This window comes from Mauremys reevesii, linkage group 12 (genome assembly GCF_016161935.1).
Source record: "Mauremys reevesii isolate NIE-2019 linkage group 12, ASM1616193v1, whole genome shotgun sequence".
NCBI classification, from domain to species: domain Eukaryota; kingdom Metazoa; phylum Chordata; order Testudines; family Geoemydidae; genus Mauremys; species Mauremys reevesii.
The window spans coordinates 917,695-936,947 of NC_052634.1; the positions used below are offsets into that span (position 1 = coordinate 917,695).

At 52.1% G+C, this 19,253-nt stretch overlaps 1 protein-coding gene across 6 annotated transcripts in view; it reads right to left on the minus strand.

Moving 5' to 3' along the window:
* The window catches only part of LOC120375716 (pleckstrin homology-like domain family B member 1), a 97,169-nt gene that overhangs the window by 17,180 nt on the left and 60,736 nt on the right, over window positions 1-19,253 (minus strand). For 3 of the 6 annotated variants that reach the window (XM_039496571.1, XM_039496572.1, XM_039496573.1), the window contains exons 11-16: window positions 13,561-13,689; window positions 10,809-10,964; window positions 10,277-10,387; window positions 9,547-9,636; window positions 1,138-1,254; window positions 744-846 (exon numbers count right to left, since the gene is read on the minus strand). In XM_039496571.1, coding sequence (XP_039352505.1) covers window positions 744-846; window positions 1,138-1,254; window positions 9,547-9,636; window positions 10,277-10,387; window positions 10,809-10,964; window positions 13,561-13,689 — 706 coding nt within the window. Of the gene's footprint in view, window positions 1-743; window positions 847-1,137; window positions 1,255-3,062; window positions 3,207-4,638; window positions 4,819-6,375; window positions 6,514-8,140; window positions 8,264-9,546; window positions 9,637-10,276; window positions 10,388-10,808; window positions 10,965-13,560; window positions 13,690-19,253 lie in introns of all 6 variants that reach the window. The other 3 variants (XM_039496574.1, XM_039496575.1, XM_039496570.1) reach the window with 2 other exon arrangements.

Below are 19,253 nucleotides of genomic sequence, written 5' to 3' on the forward strand. Positions count from 1 at the left end.
GTGAGAGGGGCTTATAGCAACCTAGATGATTCTGTTTCAACTGTGGCCCCCAGGTGTTCTCATCCCCCACCCTCCTGACAAACTGATCCCCCAGCACCTGGGAGGCAGGTGCAATACATGAGGAGAAACCATAGGCTCAGCTCAGCCTGAGTTGCAGAAGCTTGGGCATCTTTCCTCAGTGGATTTGGATTCCCCCGACCTGGGCTGGGTACTTGCTGGGAGCGAGAGATCCAGGACCATTCTCACAAAGAGACAATTTCTCTTAAGCCAACCCTCCCTCCACAGGGAGATCAGTGGGAACCCTCCCTCTCCCTCCTCCTCTTGATTGTGAGTGCCACCAGAGCCTCCTGGGTTTGTGACGCACAGCCAGACTGGATCATGGTCTGGGCCTGCATCGTTCGGGAGGGCAGAGTAGTAAAAGCTCCAGACAGAGAGGCTCTTCTGCCGCCAGCTCAGAAAGTGGGTGTTTCCCCTCCTACTACTGCATGAGAAAGGCCCTCGGAGTTCCCCAGGCGGGATGTCTACTGAACTACGGCCAGCAGTAACACATAATGAGAAGAGATATTGGTGCAGGACACAGGGCACAAGCAAGGGCAGTACTATCCTGGGAGGGGCAGAGCAACCCCAGCTCCCACAAACTACTCAGCGCAGTTTGGAGCATCCCGGTAGGAGCATCTCCTTTCTCATTCCCTGGGCAGGTTGAATCCCACCCCCTATGGCATGCCCTTGGAGCAGGTACTTACCCTTCTGCTGCAGGGCCAGCTGGCGTTTGGTCTCGATGTCCTGCAGTGTGGCTGCCAGGTTCCGTGGCAGGCTACCTGTGCCATTCTGTGGGTGCAGGGGACCCTAGGGACGTGAAAAGACAAGGATGAAGAAGCCCCCGTGGGTTGTGTCCCTGGCTCGGGCTCAATCTGCAGTAAAGGATCTTAGTTATAAACAGTCTGGCTGATGGAGATATTAACAGATCCACCTGCTGTACTGCTGTGAAAGGGCATCAAGTCAGGGTTCCAGGCTGTGTCTCCCAACTATCTTCCTGCAACCTAATAGCCCAGGACCCCCAAAGTCAGTGGATTGGAACAAGCCTCGCCTTTGGGGAATGAGTGACAATGCTGGTACTGCAGCCCCCTGAGCACATACCTTTGGGGAGGAGCTGCGTCCCAGCATGGCCACGCTGAGCTGCGAGGATGACGCAGACCCACTCTTTGTGCGTGGGAGGGTGCAGCCGGTGTCGCTGTCCATCTTAGCACGATAGACCTGGACACAAACACAGACGTGACTAAAAAGGGCAGATGAAAGGCACAGCACAGGACCCTGTGGACTGGCTGAGGCTTAGGGAGAATTGATGGCTACCAGAGCCATCAGTACCCGTAACAGAGATTCATGGCATTTGAACCACTTCAGCCCCGAAAGAGGGAAAGAGAGGGGAAAGGAGCCCAAGTAGCAACAGGAGGATAAAATGGGATTCTGCTCTGATGGCAGCCTGGATCTACCTGAAGGATCTGCATCTTTTCAACATATACGACACGTGTACAGACAGCAGCTGCCTGAGGGCTCAGCTTGCTAGCAGCAGTAGAGTTAACGCTAATCTCTGTTACGTCCCTCCTTCAGCCCCAGTCCCTCAGCACAGGCTCCTTCCCTACAGGATATTCCCCAGGGCTTTGCTCCATCTTGTCTGAATGTGCCCCATGCTGGCCAGCTGCTGCACAGGGTACAAAATACCCAGGGCCCAGGAACGTGCTGTCTCTGAGCAAACACCTGCCCTTCTGAAAACCAACTCCCACTGTTAAAGTAAGGAGAGACCCTGTTACAGTGAGATTGTGTTTCGTTTCAAGGTGCAGTGTCTCTGACTTACACCTGCTTTCAAAGGCTGAGACAGTCAAGTGAGAACAAACTGGCCTCTAGGTTGCCTTATACTCTATTTCAATAGCAGAGCCTTTACTCCTGGTAAGGAGACAGGTGTCCCAACCTGGAGCAAAAGCAACTTTTGGACTCAGCAGCTGAGCTCCTGTGAGCTGCACTCATTGAGAGTGAGCACAGAGCCCATACAGTTGTGTTCAGTCACCTCTCTACAACCCCGAGTACAACCGCCACAAAGGTGGAATGGCACAGGTACAGATCAAGACTTTCCCAGTGCTGCACCTCTGGTTCCTTTGCAGAGCCCCAGTCACTACAGAAGCTTGGGAGTGTTAGCTCTCCCTTCCTGGGGTTTGGTGCCTGGGACTTGTGCTATACTGAGGGGGCCTTTTACTGCTGGTACTTCTCTCCACACTCAATGTCATTCCACAGGTTATTGTTCCTCAGCTGAGATCAAGGGCTGGTCTGGAACCCAATTAACTAAAGGGGCTGTAACCTGAACCATCAGTTCCCCAAGGGAAAATCTGCCTGAGCAGCTATTGCGACAGGTCTGACACTGATAAATAATCCATTTAATTCATTGCCACTTGGCACTGGGGCTCACAGACTTGCAGTGGAGTAGCTAAAAGTGAACTACAGATCATTTCATTAGTTTGATTCTGTGTTCTGTGGAGATGAGCCCTAAATTACACAAGACAGGGCAGGGAGTGTCTCTTTAATGTGTCTGTTAAGCACCATGTGCCGGCATGACATGGCATAAATAATGATAAATACTTCCCTGAGCTGATAATTCTCCCCCAAAATCGCCAATTGCAACATTGTGAGAGTAACAGACCCAGCCAGGCAGTGGGAAATCAAAGCAACAACTTCTGGGTCAAATCCACTGGGGGTGCAAATTGGCTCCATTGATTCATGGGAGCTAAGTCAATTGACACTAGCTGGGAATCTGGGTCACACTACCTGTGTCTTCTCTCCATCCCAGCCGGCTTTGGAAGGGGACTCTGAACATCCCTAGCTCAGAAACTCCCTTATTAGGTGATCAGTCTCACTAATCTAGCTGGCTGAGTCCAGCTGCAGCTGGCCTTGCTGCCAACAGCCCCCTCCCCAGGCACCTCTGCGATCCCAACCCTGCAGCCTGTGAGCACCCAAAAGGTCGTGACTGTCCACCCCTGCAGGGCCTGGAGATGGGAAGCAGGTGGGGCAATTACCTGGAACAGCTTTCGAGAAGAGTGAGCTTTAGCAGGAAGAGGAGGAGGGGGGGAGTGAGGAGAGGCAGGGGGGGAAGCCTCGAAGCCAGCCATGTAATCCAGGGCAGAAAGCTGCACTGGGCCCACCTGAAGCTGCTTCTCCATCTAAAGAGAGAGGGTGTGAGAGACAGGAGGGGAGGGATGAAGGACAAAACAGTGAGAGAATGAGAAACAGAGAAACCCTGCACCATCCCTGCATGCTCACACCAAGGACCTAGATGTGAGGAGAGGGAAACAGAACCCAGTGCTCCCTACAGCCCACCAAGGACCCTAACTGGCTCCGTCCCCTTCTTCTGGGAATTAAAACATGGGACCCTTCATCTGCAGCCAAACCCCAGCACTGTGCTGACAACAGCTCCAGGATCTTCCACCCCCAACCCCATTATCAAGAAGCGAGAGCAGCAGGCACTAATGTGAGCACTGGAAAGCCACTCAACCCCAGTCTGCATGGCTTACAGCGAAACCAGCTAGATGTGGCAGGAAAGCCCTGTGGGAGCCTTGTGAGTCCTCACAGAGGGGCTGAGATGAATGAAAGGCAGCAGGGGACACAGGGAGGGAGGGGATGCACAGGCACCAACACTTGCAATGGGAGCTGTGCAGACAGCTACTCCTGCTTAACCCTGGAGCTGCAGCAAAGCAGGGCAACAGTGCAGCAGGGTCGAGGTTGGGCTGGCTGGGATGGAGACAATGTGTTCTCAAACCCCCCTTGAATCCAGAAGTGTTGGGACAGATTGTTCTGAGTAGATACCCACGGCTTGGGGCTCAAAAGGGTGTCATTCCTTCCCCCTCCACCCATGGTATGCTGCAGGGCTCTCAAGGGACCCTGCACACACATCCCTGGCATAAACACAGTCCTAGGCCATGAACTCTCACCACTTATCAGCCCTGCTGCTGGGTCTGCTCCCCTTTGCTGCCAGTCCTACCTCCTCCTCCAGCTGAGTGTTGTGATGAGGGCACTGGGCAGGGCAGGGGAGCAGCACACAATTCTGCTTTGCAGTGAGAGAAGGATCCTGGGGATCCCAGCCCGTCTCTCTCACCCTGCGGACTGACATGGCAGTGCGGGATGCTTGCTTGTGGGTCAGAGGCCCCGGAGCCCCACATCTGCCTTCCCTTCTGTGGCTGGACACCCCCCACCCTGCCCCAGGGGTGAGCCATGCTGCTCCCTCCTCACAGCCAAACGAGAGCTCAACATTAAATCAGTCCTGAGGCTTTAGAGCTGGCAAGAGGGGCTGGTGTGGTGGCACTGGGGAGGGACTATGCAGCTGGACCAGCTCTTCCTCTGACCCATGTGCATGTTCTGCACTGCGAGGGATCAGTCTCCATGGATGATTCAGCATTTGCCAAGGTTGCCCAGGCAAGCGAACATGCTGATGATGCTAGCAGTGTCTGTGCTGGGCATGCCTACCCGCTAGGATTCAGACTCCATCCCAGGCCAGAAGGGATCCCTATTGCCTGGCCGCCTCTCTCTGGGACCCATCCCAGGCACACAGTGCTGAAGCCCGAGGGGTGGCAAGAGGGAAATGCAATGGACACAAACCTCAGCAGAGATGAAGGAAGAGGAGAGAGGTAGCGCAGGAGAAGGAAGGCAGCCTGCAGACGAAGCAACTTGAGGGGCGAAGCCTGAAGTGTGATGGCCCAATGGGGAAGCAGGAGGGGCCCGCCCTAGGTCAGCTCTGACATTGCCCAGAATCCCTGAGAGCTGGTCAACAGTCACGTACTAGGGCAGAGAGAAGCAGCAGAGTGAAAAGCGGAAACAGGACTAGAGCAGTGAGAGCCAGACAGGCAGAGAGGTGAGCAGGTAAGGACCTCAGCAGCCACAAAGCCCATCCCAGGGGAGATCATTACAATAGGAGAGTTTAACTTCCTGACACGCTGCAGAGGCTTTTGGCTCAGCTCCACAGAGCAGCATCAGGAACAGCTGCTATTTGCATTGAGCCCAGCTGTCACCCGCTTGCCCGAAGGTCTCGCAGCACACCGGAAGTGGCACCTGCATAAGCTCTGCTGGGGGATTCACTTTACTTTTTAATTTTGGGAGGAACTATTATTGCTCCTGGGACTGATAAGCACCCACTTGAGCAAGAGAGACGCCAGGCTGGCAGTGTGTAAGGTTCCCCATGCTGCTCTGCCAAGTAACCTCCATCCTTAGTTACCTCAGTGTCGGGTTCCCCCCCCAGCACAGCTATGCCGATGCCCCTCAGCCTGATGCCGATGCCTGACCTGCAGCCCCAAAGCTACTCCAGCCATTCAGCTGAGACTGTCTATGCCAAGCTGAATGGCAGTTTTGTAACAAAGATCTAATTCAACCTAAAGCTGATCCCACATATCTCACTTGCAGACCCCAGCAGCCAAATTCTGCTTAGGGGAATTCCACTGAGAACAGGGAGGGACCTAGCCCCAGGTAGCCAACTTCAGAGGACTAAAGAATTAACTCATTCACCCCACCCCCCAGCAATGTTCCCTCTAATTTTTTACATCCATGTGCAGAATGAACTTTGATATGTGCACCAATATGGAGGTGATGTGTGGTGAGGGGCCGACGGGTTTGGGGTACGGGAGAGGGATCAGGCCTGGTGCAGGGGGTTGGGATGTGGAGGGGTGAGGGGCCTGGCTGGGGCTGAGGATGAGGGGTTTGGGGTGCAGGAAGGGGCTCAGGGCCAGAAGGTGGTTGTGTGTGTGGGGGGGTGCGGGCTCTGGCTGGGGGTGCAAGCTCTGGGGTGGGCTCGGGGATGAGAGGCTTGGGGTGCTGGAGGGGGGTCAGGGTTGGGGCAGAGGGCTTTGGGGTGCCAGCTGCCTCGGGGCTGCGGTGGGGAGAGAGGACTCCCCCCAGCCCTCTCTCGCCACAACAGTTTGGGGCCAGGGGAGAGGTGCCTCTCCCTGTCTGCATGTCCCTTGATACCTGCTATGCAGCCGTGCAGCTTAGAGGGAACTTAGCCCCCCAGTGCTGTCTGTGAGTCTAAAGCACTCTATTTTACAGCATAAGACAGAGAGACCCCTAGTCACTAGAAATGACCATTTCAGCCTCTCTCACTAGTCAGCATGAATTCACTGCCTGTTCAGCTGCAGGCCAGGGGGCTGCACCAAGCCAAAACCAATCTGCTCCAGTAAGGAGCACTGAGGGAACCGGTGATGGCAAGGTGGCTCCATCCCTTGCACCAGCCTGATCCATCTTGAGCAATAAGACAACCTTGCTCTCAGTGTCAGCTACTGGAGTACAAATTTTGCTACCCAGCCAGAAACAGTGTAAGCAAAACTCAACATGCTCAGGAGCAGGTACCTCATTGGCTGCAGGAGGTACAGCAAGCAAGAAAGAGAGTGGAGCAGCAGCAGTGGCAACAGCAGAAGCTTTAGTGTCCTGGCCAGAGCCGTACACATTGCAGTAGAATCTGAAAACGTCAGACAGCCTCATGTACTCCTAGAAATCCACGATGGAGAAGGAGGAGAATTAGATTCATGCACTGGTCCCCTGGCACTGAGCACAACACAGCAGTAAAGCTTCACACGTGCTGCCTAGGCACCGCAGTGCAGCTGGCTGGGCAATTTTACATTCTGACTTCCGCTGCCATAGAGAGGCGCTGCCTGTGGGGACTACAAGTCCTAGCGCTGCAGGGCAGGACTTGTCATCCCAGGAGTGTTGCTTGGCTGGGGGCAGAGCATGATGGGTCTTGTAGTCTCTGAAAGTTACACCGCTGTGTAATTGGCTTTATCTTAGGCTGTCTGGCTGTCCACAGAACCTTCCCCCCCATGGTGCACACAGCCATTCACCTTTAGGCTGTTGCCTTATTCCCACTGGCCTAGAGCTTCAGGATTCCCTAGTGCCGCCCGCTGGTCGCCAGCCCTCCTGTTCTCTCTCTCCTGGAACTTGGAGGACTGGGCCAACGGCACCTTAGCTGCCTTTAGTGCCACCTGGTTGCAATGGGCACACCTGAGACAGTTTGAGGCAGGGAATCTGGAACTCCTTCGGCATCTGAATTAGCATCTGATCCAGAGGGATCGATAGATGGAAATGGATTCAGCTGGTAGGTGGGTGGGAGGAGGGACCGCATGCTGCTGCAGTACTCGGCCTATAATGGAGCTTTACTGCACACACCACACAAAACATCCACGTGCAACCCCCCCATCAGAAGGGCCCAACATGCTCCACTCCAGCACCACGGGGAGACAGCAGCAATGGGGAACGCAGCTCTTGGGATACTGGCCCAAGGAAAGCAACTAAATTAAGAGCAATTGATGGGTAGGAATTGGCATGTGATATTGGAATACGCTCCTCCTTTACCAAGTAACACGGGAAGGGGATGGGTGGGTCAGTGCAGACCCCGAGACCCATCCACAGTGCCCCCTGCTGTTGCCAGCCGGACAACACAGGTGATGGGGTGAAGCATCTGGCGTCTGTTGCCAAGCATCATTAATAGAAATGTTTGCTAAAGCCCCAAACTGTTTAGACACTGGCAGCAATTTGCAATTAAGAATCCCAACCTCTCCTGCCAGTTGGTTTGGAACCGGTTCCCAGCTCTCTCACTATTTCTAAATCAAAGACTTTGATGCTGTTTAAAAAAAATAGAAAACAAACAAACAGGCAAATAGAAGAAATTAAAGGGATGTTGTTGGGGAGATTCAGGCTTGCAGCCTGCGGAATGGGAGGGAAAACCACCTACAAGGCGTTTTGTTGGGATTTAAGCCACACTGCAGTATGGTGCCAATGCAAGTGAACCAGGAAGCCAAACTGTCTAGAAACGAGAGCTGAATGCAGCTGAATGAAGTTTAAAGAGCATCAGCTGTGAGGAGTGTTAATCGCAGGTATTTTGAAGGTGCATGAGAAATACAGGAGTGTTAATCCGATGGTGCCCTGTTAGTGAGCCTCTCCCATGCCTATCTGAGGGGGCCTAAGTCACTGATTGCAATTTCAGAGATCCGCTGGCCTGCCTGCCGACTGAATTACTGACAAGCCCCTGATAGGATGGCTGCAAATAGCAGTCTGGCCCCACTCTGTGCAGGGGAGCGGAAGCAGTGAGCAAGCAAGCACATGCAGTTAGTCCCGTTACCTCTTGCATCTTGGGGTAAGAGTGGGCGGAGAAAGGACCTAAGGAAGCACTTGCCCCTAGCAGGGGATTCTGGGGCTTAGTTTCCTCTAACAGGTCATAAGGCTCTGAGATATGAAGTCTTTCCTGTTGGAGGGTAAAGGTCATCAGGGCAAAGCAGGCACAGAAACAGCGAGATCAAAACAGCACAGAGGAATCCCTTCCCAACAGAACAGCCTCAGGCAGAAAGCAGGGACATCGCCTAATGGAGCCTCCAGCCAGCCGATCCCTGCTGACAGAGCACTGCAGCTTCATGGCACAGCCTTAGGGAAGACTTCACCTTGCAGACCATCTCAGTAGCAGGACTGAAGGCACCAGGCATCACATATCCCATGGCTGGATTGTCATAGCTCTGCCCTTGGGAGTTCTAACCACAGGAGGGAGGAAAGGGGTCTGTGCCCTCCACAGCGTAGAGCCAACCCTCCCTGGAGACGCTCCTAGTCTCCACATCAACACACTCACACCTTATACCTACCTGGCTACCAATTCCAGTCATGCACATGATATGGCGGAGTCTGCGGAAGGGCCAGCCCTAGCTCACTTTGCCCCCCCCCCCCCAGAATAAAGGGACTTAATAAAGTTGGTGGGGGGGGGTAATGGGCTAATTCCCTCCTCCCATGCTGAACGCCTTGGTACGCATCATCAGTGAGAATCCTGGGCACCTGCACAGAGCCAGTGCCACACTCTTCCCCTGGCACATGGAACAAGGATTCGTGACATGGGACTCCAGCCCCAGCTGGTGTTTGCAGCCCCCGCTGAGCAATGGGATGTACTGAGAAACGCTCCTGCAGCCATGCACTCATGGGCTACAGGATGCTAGCCAGACCCTAACAGCACAGACTGGTCTGGGGGCTGTGGTGAGTTAGCCAAGGCCACCCCCCTTTCAGGTGTCCAAGGCAACACATATCCGGGGAATGATGCTCTGCTCCCAAGACTGGATCAGGTCCCTCTCCCTACCAGTGTTTGGGGCCAACCAGGTAAGAACCAGTCTCTAATCTCCATGGTGCATGGCATGACTAGGACACCCAGCTAACGGCAAACCCATGTGTGAAGGAACAGCTCCAAACGCGGAGGTTAAACTCTGGTTCCACGGTGCTGGTGGCTCCGCCCCCAGGAGGGTCTGTCAAAGGGAAACAGGACCCCACTGCAGTGAGAGAGAGAGAGCCCTCTCCAGCTGATGGGTGTTGTCACTGTCAGGGCACTGGGACTTTCAGGCATTTGTGCCAACAATCGCACAAATCTGAGCACTGTTTACACCTCTTGGAGGCCAGAGGCAGGGGCCCATCGAGGTAGCTGGAGCCCCAGGAAGGCATGGCACTGTGAAGGGAGGGCAGTTCCAGTGACTAATCATCCCTCTTCCCCCTAGTTACCTCTTTGAGCGCAGATGATGTTTTGGGGAAGCTCCTGCCGCCAGTAACAAGATGGTACCGTCTCTCCAGGGAGACAAGCTTCTCTTTCTCCTGAGTGCACAGCAACAAGGAGAAAAAGGGTGATAGCAAGAGAGTTAGTGGCTGTCCTGAAAAGCGTCCCAAAGTGAGGCCAACACCAGGGCAGCCACAGAAACCACTAGGGCCCTTCCTGACAGCACCCGCATTGACAGAGACCCATATCGTTGAGGTTCCTGCTAAGATCCATTCTTCTCCCAGCCACAAGCAGAGGCAGCTAGTGACAGTCACACGAGTGGCATTAGCCCAGCCTCAAGCAGAGGGGTTCTCAACCCTCTCCCTATCACTAGGTGAGCCTGGGGCAGGGTGTACAGCTGGGCTCCCAATGGGGGGCAGTGTTTGAATACAGGCCAGCTGAAAAGTCTGGGCTTAGTACCAGGTCCATCTCCATCAAAGTGGGAGGGATATGACAAGCTGTGCCAGCACAGTTGCCCTCTCCATTTCCAACAGGCAATGCGTAACGGTGACCCCTTTGCTGGAGAGCAGAGCCCATATGCTACATGGACTCATTTGGACTTGAAGGACACAGCAGTGCAGAGATGGGGTCCAGCCCCCCAAGGCAGTGCACTGTGTTAGTGAGTGTGCCTGGCCTGGCGCACACTACCCCAGCGAACCCCTTTCCCCCTCTCCATCCAGCATGGTTCCAGGATGTTACCTTCTGCAGCAGCTGCAGCATGGTATTCTTCTCCTTGGCAAGGCGCTCAGACTCCTGGGCAGCCTGGAGCCGGATGTGATTGGCCTGGCTTTCCAATGCAGCCACCCGCTCCTTAAGGAAAATAAGGCAAGGGTGAGCTGGCACCAGGCCCTGCAGGACAGCTTGGGAAGAAGTAGCTGGGAGGGAGGGAGAAGCCTTACCAGTCTGGGCAGGGATTTGGAGCCCCTCCATCCATTCCCAGAACAGGCACAGGGCTGGCTTGGGGCAGAGAGAAGTGTGGGAGGGGACAGTGCTCGGGAGCCCAAGGACTGTTGTGAGCACAGAGACAGCACAGGGCCTAGGGCATTAAAGGAAGGGGCTAGGAGAGGAGCTCAGACCAGAGCAAAGCTGGGCCGGGGAGTCCTAGGCTAAGGTGGGCTGGGAGGGGATTGCAGACAAGCCTGTTTCCCCCTCACTGCAGTGGACACTTCTGGGACAAGGGAGAACCCAGGCTCCATAGCCTTTGCTCAAGGGTCCAGGGCCCTCTCCCCACCTTCCTCTTGGCGATACTGCGGTGGCACTCAGCCTTGCTCTGCAGGAGCTGCTGGCTCACGGTCTCACGCTCCTCCTCCAAGCGACTCTCTTTTTCTAGCTGCTGGAACTCCAAGTCCTCAAACAGCTTGGTTTCCGTCTCCAGGGCCTCTGTCTCCTTCAAACACACAACCATGGATGTTCAGCTCCCTCTGAAACAGAGATACCTCCCTGGTAGCAGCACCTACCCCCCTTCCCCATGGCACACAGATGTACCAGGCAGGGACTGCTCTGACAGGAGAGCAGGTCACTGAGAAAGCAAGGGGCAAAGCTCCATTTGCTGCAGCAGAAGGGAAGCGCTACACCTCCTTGTTGCTTGTTGGGAGGCACAGGGGCAGTGCACAGCTGGTGGCTCTAACTAAGCACGTCATGGACCTCCTGGAATCGTGCCCAGCCCAGGGACCTACCCAGGCAAGTCCCCTGCTCCACACGCACAAACTCTAGACAAGAAGTCCACTCTCCCCACCAGTCTCGCTGGCCCAATCCATCCCCCCACAGTGCTGCCAACCTATGTGATGCTCACACACCAGCAGAGAGAGGTCCAGCCCAGAGAGTTCCCTGCCGACTACGGCAGCGAAAGAGACATGATAGCTTTGGGTAGGGGATAATGTGCAGGGCCCCTGCACCATGGGACAACGGGGACTTGTGATCTGCTGGAAAGAGGGTCATGGCAAACAGTCTTGGCGGGGACTCTGCAGCAGAGATTCAAACAGCAGATTTGTTCCCTTACCATTTTTTTTTTTTCTTAAAAGTTACTTCTGTGAAAGGTGCCAGCTGGGCACTCAGTGAGCATGGATTAGTGGGGCTGTCGAGCTGGGGTTACTGTTTCGCTAACAGTTAGTATGGCCAAGCCAACACGTAAGTGTGCTCCAGGGATGCGACCACGTAGCCCCGAGATGGGCGAGACTCCCAGGGTTTGAGCTAGATCACCTCCTGGACAGCGCAGGACTGAGCCTGGGGTAAGAACCATTTGTTTTATTTCGTTTTAGATGTGGATGGCATCTCCTGGGCAAGTGCAGATACAATTCAGGGTTTGTAAATCCTACACTAACAGCAAGAGCTTGAGTCATGTATTTTTATTTATGTTATTAACTAAACAAGGTTTTGTTTGGATGTAAACATCCCTCTGCAACTCTTGCAAATCCAACAGAAGCTGGGGCACAGGAACTCGAAAAAGAAACTGGCCAGGCTAGCTTTGCTGTGTAGGAAGCAAGAGACAAACACTGCCTTGGCGAAACAGTGCATCTGATGTTTAAAATCCTTTACATTCCAGTCACTCTGGCTGTTAGTAACAAGCTGCAGAAGTTAGGGTTAGGTTTTTGCTTGGTTAGGATTTTTGCATTTTATTTAAAATATCTATTTTTCAGCCTGACCGTGCCCCATTTCAGTGAAGAATTTTTCCATGGAAATCCTTTACCATCTATTTAGTGGAAACGGCCTGTTCAATGTCAATGGGGAGACATTGGTTTCCTGCTCTACCTATCTCTACATGTCACTCACTGCATTAGACATCGCCTGAGTTCCATTTTAAACTGGACATAGGTTTTCAGGCTGGGATTAGCTGTGACTCCTGCGGGGACCAGGAAAAATGCTTTCATTTATTGCACTAAAAGAGTTTGGCATAATAAACGGACGATATTCCATTCCTAGGCGCTCCTGGAAAATCCCAGCTAATGGGAAAAAATGCTGCAGCACTGTGATATTGACATTATCTGGCCTGGATGGCATACAGACATGTTCACAGGAAACAGCAGAAAACTGATACAGAGTTTAGTCCCCTGAGGCTTGCCAGCCTCTCCTTTCACAGAGGCTGGATTAAGGCTAAAGTGGTGTCCAGTATCAGTGCGGCACCCAGGGGCTGGCTGCACCGGCATTTGCAATAGGCCTCTTCCAGCTCCACCAATGCCAAGGATCCTTGCTGCACTGCAGTTCAAGGGGCAGAGCAAGAGGTTCCCTTGGCAGGTCCAGGCTAAGTAATCAGGCCTGGGGTCACTGAAATAGACATTCATCCCTTTGCACCCTTTTGCAGACTCCTCTGCAGAAACTGCCCGAACAGAAACCCCACCTTACATCTCTTCGCCTCCAGCCACATAGGAGTCGTCCCTGGCAGAGGCAGGTGCTCAGGAGCAGCACCTAGATGGAGAATTTAACTCAAGGAGACAAGTGCTGGGTGGTTGCCCATTTTCCATACTTGATAGGAGTCTCTAGTCAAAATCAGAGCTGGCCAAGCAGCCAAATCGCTGGTTTCTGTTGGCGGGTGGGGGAAGGATGGGACTGAATTCACATCTGGGGACAGGCGGATTTGCTCCAGTGCTCAGAATTCCCCCTCCAGGCACTAATATCAGGGGGGACGGCACTTGCAGCACTTGCCACATTAGCATCCCCCAGAGAACAGCAGCAGGGATCAGAGAAGCGGCCGGTGGAAAAGGAGGAGAGCACTGGGGAAATAAACCTGCCTCCTCCTCACCTGCTGGTGAGAGGAGAGGCTGCCGTGAGGTGTTATGGCATTCGGAGACAGGGACATGTGGAACAGTATCAACAGCAGGGGAGAGTCGCTCTGCAAGCTGCTGGATGCCAGCCTCCTCCAGCCCTGTGTGTACTGCATTCAGTTTGGCACATGGTACCAGTCGAGTGCTGGCTCAGGCTGGAGCTGTGGGCATGGAGGTGAGGGGGAGTGGGCAGTGATCCAGGAGGGCGGGGGGTTAAACACTGACCCTTCTCATCTGGTCCTGTAACTGCTCCCGCATTGACTCAGGGCAGTTATCAAGCTGGCTCTTCGACTCATTGTAAAGCGCCTGGAGTTTCTCTAGCTCCTTCCTTTCAGCATCAACCTTTGCCCTTTCCTGAATCAGGGAAAAAACAACAAAACAAAACAAAAAACAAAACAAAAAAAGAGAGAAAACACACTTCTCAAATCCGCGCCATGCAGAAGCTGGAGAATTAGACAGTGGCTCAAGCCAGAGAGAGAAGGGGGATGGGGAAGGGCATGTCAAAGAGGCATTTTCCAAAAGATTTAAAAAGCAAAAGCATTTGGCATCCAGGGCTGGATTGGATTAGAACAGTTATTGCTCAAGACTGGACCTCAGTCTCATGTCTCAAGGCAAAGGCTTTACAAAAAGCACATACCAGGCCCCTCTAGGCCTCGAGCAAATTACTGTTAACACGGCTTCATCATCAGAGATGATGTCAGCACAGCACTGGGAATGGCTTTGTCAATTAGGTGTCCTGCACAGCCTGTCATCGGGGCATTTTCGTAGGCCTTACATTTTGTTTTAAGTAAGTCTCAGGAACATCATTTTATAACAGATATTCTGAATCCAGGACACCATCAAATAATTATAAAGCAGGTCAAATGTAGAGACTACACTACCAGGCAAATGTCCTGTCCGTAGACAGGGATGTCCTGGCATTCTGGTTTCCTTATGGACAACATGAAAACCGAGAGACTAAGATCCAATCTCTTCTCAGTTAATACAGGTTAACACCCTGGGTCCTCAGGAACATTTCAGGTTTTATTTAAGTGAGTTAGTGACAGAGAGGATATAAAGAGGAGGACACTTGTCCCTGGCCTAAAGAGAGGAAGAAATAGGTTCACCACCCCACTCTCCCACCCAGTTTAAATATGTAGTTGGCTTCAGTCCTACATCAACATGCTGGATTTTCAGAGAAGCTGAGCCCCCTGCAGTTCCTAGGGTTCTTTTGGGGGTTCTGCCAGCATAAAAACTGATGATACAAATCCACTGTGCATGTGCCCAGGAACCCTGGATTAACAAAGCAATGCACTGTAACCAGTGAGACCAGCACTTTGGTCTCAAGACATCCAGGGGATTTTATACTTATTTTACAGGTGGGAAAACTGAGGCAGCCAGCCAGCAAGTGACTTGCTTGATGTCACACAGTGAGACAGTTGGAGAACCAGGAAACTCTTGACTCCCTTTCCCTAGCAATAGCCCCATGATGATCCTTCCTCCCATCCTGCCCATTTTACCTCCACCTACAGGAATAAGTAACAAATTGAATGGGAGAAACCCCAGACTGGATTACCCCTAGTTTGGGGTAAATCTGCATCAAAACCCTGTAACGTGAGACTCTCTCTCATACCAATGCAGAATGATGAGACCAGTTAGTGCAAAGTAGAAAGAGGAAATATGAATATTCCCTCCAATCCTTGCATTGTTTTCAAATCCATAGTTACATGAGACAACCCCTGGGACTGAATGAGATACCAACAGTGGCAGGAATTGCTTGGACAGGGCACAAGTGTCTATTTACAGGGTAGCTCCAGCAGGGCAGTACGGATTATCTTAGAAATGGTTTGAGCCATGAAGTTTGGCTCTAAACTGTTGAGAAGTTTGGGATAGTCAGATTATTGCAATATATTATATGAGTACTGGGCTCAAGACAGCAGTAACTGGATAACATGATCTGGCTTGTGTTATGTAGGAGATCAGACTAGATGATTTAATGGTCCTTTCTGGTCTTAAAAGCTATGAATGAAAGATCTGGGACTAGTTTGGGCTCAGCTCTAGAATTTATTATTTCTGGTTTTCGGCACCGAGTGCTGGCTACCCGGGCAATTGTTTTTTAAAAAAAGTATGAGCCTGTGACCACCAGCATTTACAACATCTACCTATGTATGGCCCAATGTTCTGTGGCTTCTAGGGAATCTCTTATCTGAAGAGTCAGAAACAGAAGCTGATTACCCCTACCAACACTTTTGAGAGGGGAAGTGTTATGAAACCCACTTTATGGGTAGGTAAGCTGAGGCACTAACAAGTGAAGTGACTTGTTTCAGAACATGAAGGAAGTCAGTGGTTGAGCCATGAATAGAACCCAGCAGTCCAGACTCCTTGATCCATTATCTAAACACTAGAAAGCAACCCCTCAGCGTATTTGCACCTTATAACTCTGAGTCCCACCCCTCCATGCAGTAACATGGGTACAAGCCTTGGAAGGCTGCGGGCTGGCTCCAAAACAAGAGATCCATGCTCTCCCCATCACACTCAGAAGCTGCTAAATGGTGAGTTTGGGCTCATCCAAACAAGCTCCTGCCATTTTCTAGGAAATCTTTAACCACTAATGTTATGCTTTTGGGGCCCAAATTTCCAGTGCCAAAGATTGGCAGATGTCCTGCACTAGACTGATATGAGTAAGATTCATGACCACCCAGCATTTCAGACAACACTGTAATGCCTATCTACACATGCGCATGCATGAGACCACACAATTCATTTCTATTCATAGAACAGAATTTGCCATACAAGCCCAGTTAGTTACATCCACTTAAGTCAGTTGCTTCTCAGTGACAATAGAATTCCTGGGCAGAGCTGTATCAAGTACCCTGCCACCTCCTCATCCCTGCAGTAGTCTGCTGCCTTTTAGCAATCTGCAAGCATGCCAGCATCCTCATGCCAGATGGCTTGTTTAACTTGACGAAGTGCTGTGGAGTGAGTCACGTCTCCAGACTGGGTAGGAAACCCACATGCACTCAAGGTGTCTACTGCACTTCAGTGTGAAAGCCAGGAGGCTCGCTTTAATCCGAGATGCCTCATTGCTCTGCACTGCAATCTGGGTCAGACTCACCCCACATTGCAAGCAGAGTCACCACATCAAAGCCACAGGCAAAATCCTCCTTAGAATTAAAGAGCTCCCAGGAAACGTTAAATCTGCAGCTCCCAGTATGAAGTGGGCATACCAGGTGTGGGGCACAGGGGCATCTCCACAGAACAGACAGACCATAATGAATGCTCCTGCAGTGGCCAGAGGGGAGGGAGGTGGTGACCTAGAGAGTTCCAGGCCTGATTCTCCACTCACTCACACCAGTTTTACATCACTGTCACTCCAAATTTACACCAGGGCTGGTGGAATGGAACTAGCCCTTCATCTCTATGATACCTTGTGGCTACCAACAAGCCACTTGGTGGCAAATCCATCCCTGCTCCCCAAGGTGCTCAGCCTGCAACTAGCTCTCCATGCTGAAGCTCACATCAGCCCAGTTAGCCCCATGAAAGAACCCAAGAATACCTGCAGAACCAGAATGTCACGCAGGATGTTTCCTTTACCTTGTGTGTGTGTGGGGGGGTGGTTAAACCATCAGAATCACGATGCAGAAAAATATACGAGTAACATCCTTCGAGGAACTACCCCAATCCCCCTTTCCCTCTGCCAACTCCTAGCAAGAGGCCACGAAACACTCCATTGTAACCAACGGAGACAGAGCATAAGACCCCCTATCAACACGAGAATCCACATCAGTGCCCCATAGCGTAGGCTACTAGCTACACCAGGAACCCATCTCCACTACAACCAGAAGTGGGTCAAAGCAGCTGGTTACGGCTAGGCTAGAATGGGCAACCATGTCCCCAGATTAACCTGGATCCGGGGATGCCATGCCACTAACAATTGGTAAGCAGTCACCTAGCTGTCACAGAGAGGGTCTAATTGGTCAGAGGAGCAGCCAGTGGGGCTGCTCGCTAGTGAAGAATGGATTTCCATGCTGCTCACTCAGACCAGGGTGAATAAAGATCATGTAGGAAAGCTGCAATTCTCAACCCAAGTCAAATATCAAAGTCTATTATTAGCTTTGATTTTTCATCATCTTTTGTGTAAAGCAAACCATATTCCCAGAGGCACATGTCCAGCTGCAGTTACTCTGACTGTCCCTAATGTGCCCCCTGCACCTTCTCCTCTGTCTGCACTATTTAAAAACCAGGAACATTACGAACAGTGATCCATGTCTCTCTCTCTCTCATGCTCCCACAGGGTTAATGGAAATCTGAATCTATACAAATAGGTGGATTTAGGTGCTAGTCCAGAAGCACCGATTCCTGGCCCAGGGCGGCTCAGAGGACATGTCACAAGGACACAGCATTGCTAAAGAACAGCTGCCCAAGTTAGGCCCAGGTGTTTGCTGTGTGCACAAGTGCTGGAGGTTATGTGGGGCCCCACAGCATGCAGAGGCATGAGGGATTAGAGACACATTTCAGAGTGGGCGCTGTTAGAGAGAAAATTTAGTGCAGACTGATTAGGTAAGCGAAGGTTAAGACAGCAGAGACTTTGGGAGTGTGGTTTCTTTTAGTCCCTCTCCTGACTCCATATGGAGCCGGTTGTTTCACTAGGAACGGTTTTTAAAAGGGCTGTAAAATTAAAAATAACAAACACCCCAACACATTGCATCTGTGTGGGAGGGGCTGCCTGGATCCTGCCACTCACAGGCTTCACCTCGTCCAGCCTCAGAAATAATCACCAATGAAATTAATCAGGACCTGGTGCATTTCCAGCCATGGTGCCAGCATGGCTACATCCCACTGGGTTGCCATGGAGAAGGCAAGGAGCGCACAAACATCCATTCACTGTGTGGGGCAGTGTGGAATCCCTGGAGGACAAGGGCAAAGGTACTCAAAGAGCTGGACAGAGAATGAAAGTTGATCTCACTGCTGGGAATGTGCTCAGCTCCCACTGATCCTTGCTCCACAGAGTGATGCATTCCAGCAAGCCTGGGACTGCGCTCCAGTGCAGTCAGTTACCTTCCTGCATGGGAATGGATCATCTCCAGCAAGACTCCTTGAGACAGGTCCCTGTGTGGATATGCAGTTCTGAGGGGGCACCAGCAGAGGGTTCTGTTGCTGTGAAGGGCAGAAATCATCAGCAGGAAGGGGGGTTTTGGTGCAGTTTCTGATGGGAATGGGAGTACAGTTTGTCCTGCAGAGGTTATTGCAAGGGACATTCAGGGGTGAGGGTTGGAAGGTTGCCACAGGTACCACAGAGGAAGCTGCATTCAGATCTCTTTCTGGAGTTGTGTGCATTTCTACATGGGTGTGGAGGTGTTGTTTCCACTGTTAAGAAGCATGGAGCAAGCAATACCCCAGATCTGGAAGGGAGGCTGAGATAATGGTCTTTGGAAGGTGCATTCTGGCTCTTGTCCCGCTCCGCTCCAGTGTTCTGGAAACCACGTCTCAGCCAACAAGCTGGGAAATTAATGACCCCATGAAGGCATCGTGGTCAAAGCTGAATGATGCTTTAAATGGAGTGACATGAGGGTCTCCAGCAAGCTAAGCACTGCAGCTTCATCACCACTTGCACATGAGCACCTGGAGCTGTCGATTGGTGGGGCATATAGAGAATTGACAAACTCACTGCAAAACCTCAGTTTCTTTAGTCCTACACCAAGGCTAGTGTAGGAAGCAAGGCGGCATGATGGGCCAGTAACCCATGTGCTGCCCAGGTGAAGGCTGAGGCCAACAGAGAAAGCTCCAGAGATTGGCACCTTGTGGAAAGGTTCAATGAGTGCAAAGGTGACTCCCAAAGTGCACCCCAAGCACCGAAAGGAGCTGCCCTCCCGCACCAGAGCCCCAAGAATGGACAGTTCCAACCCCCAACAGGCTGGCAAAGCTCCCGAGCCAGTGAC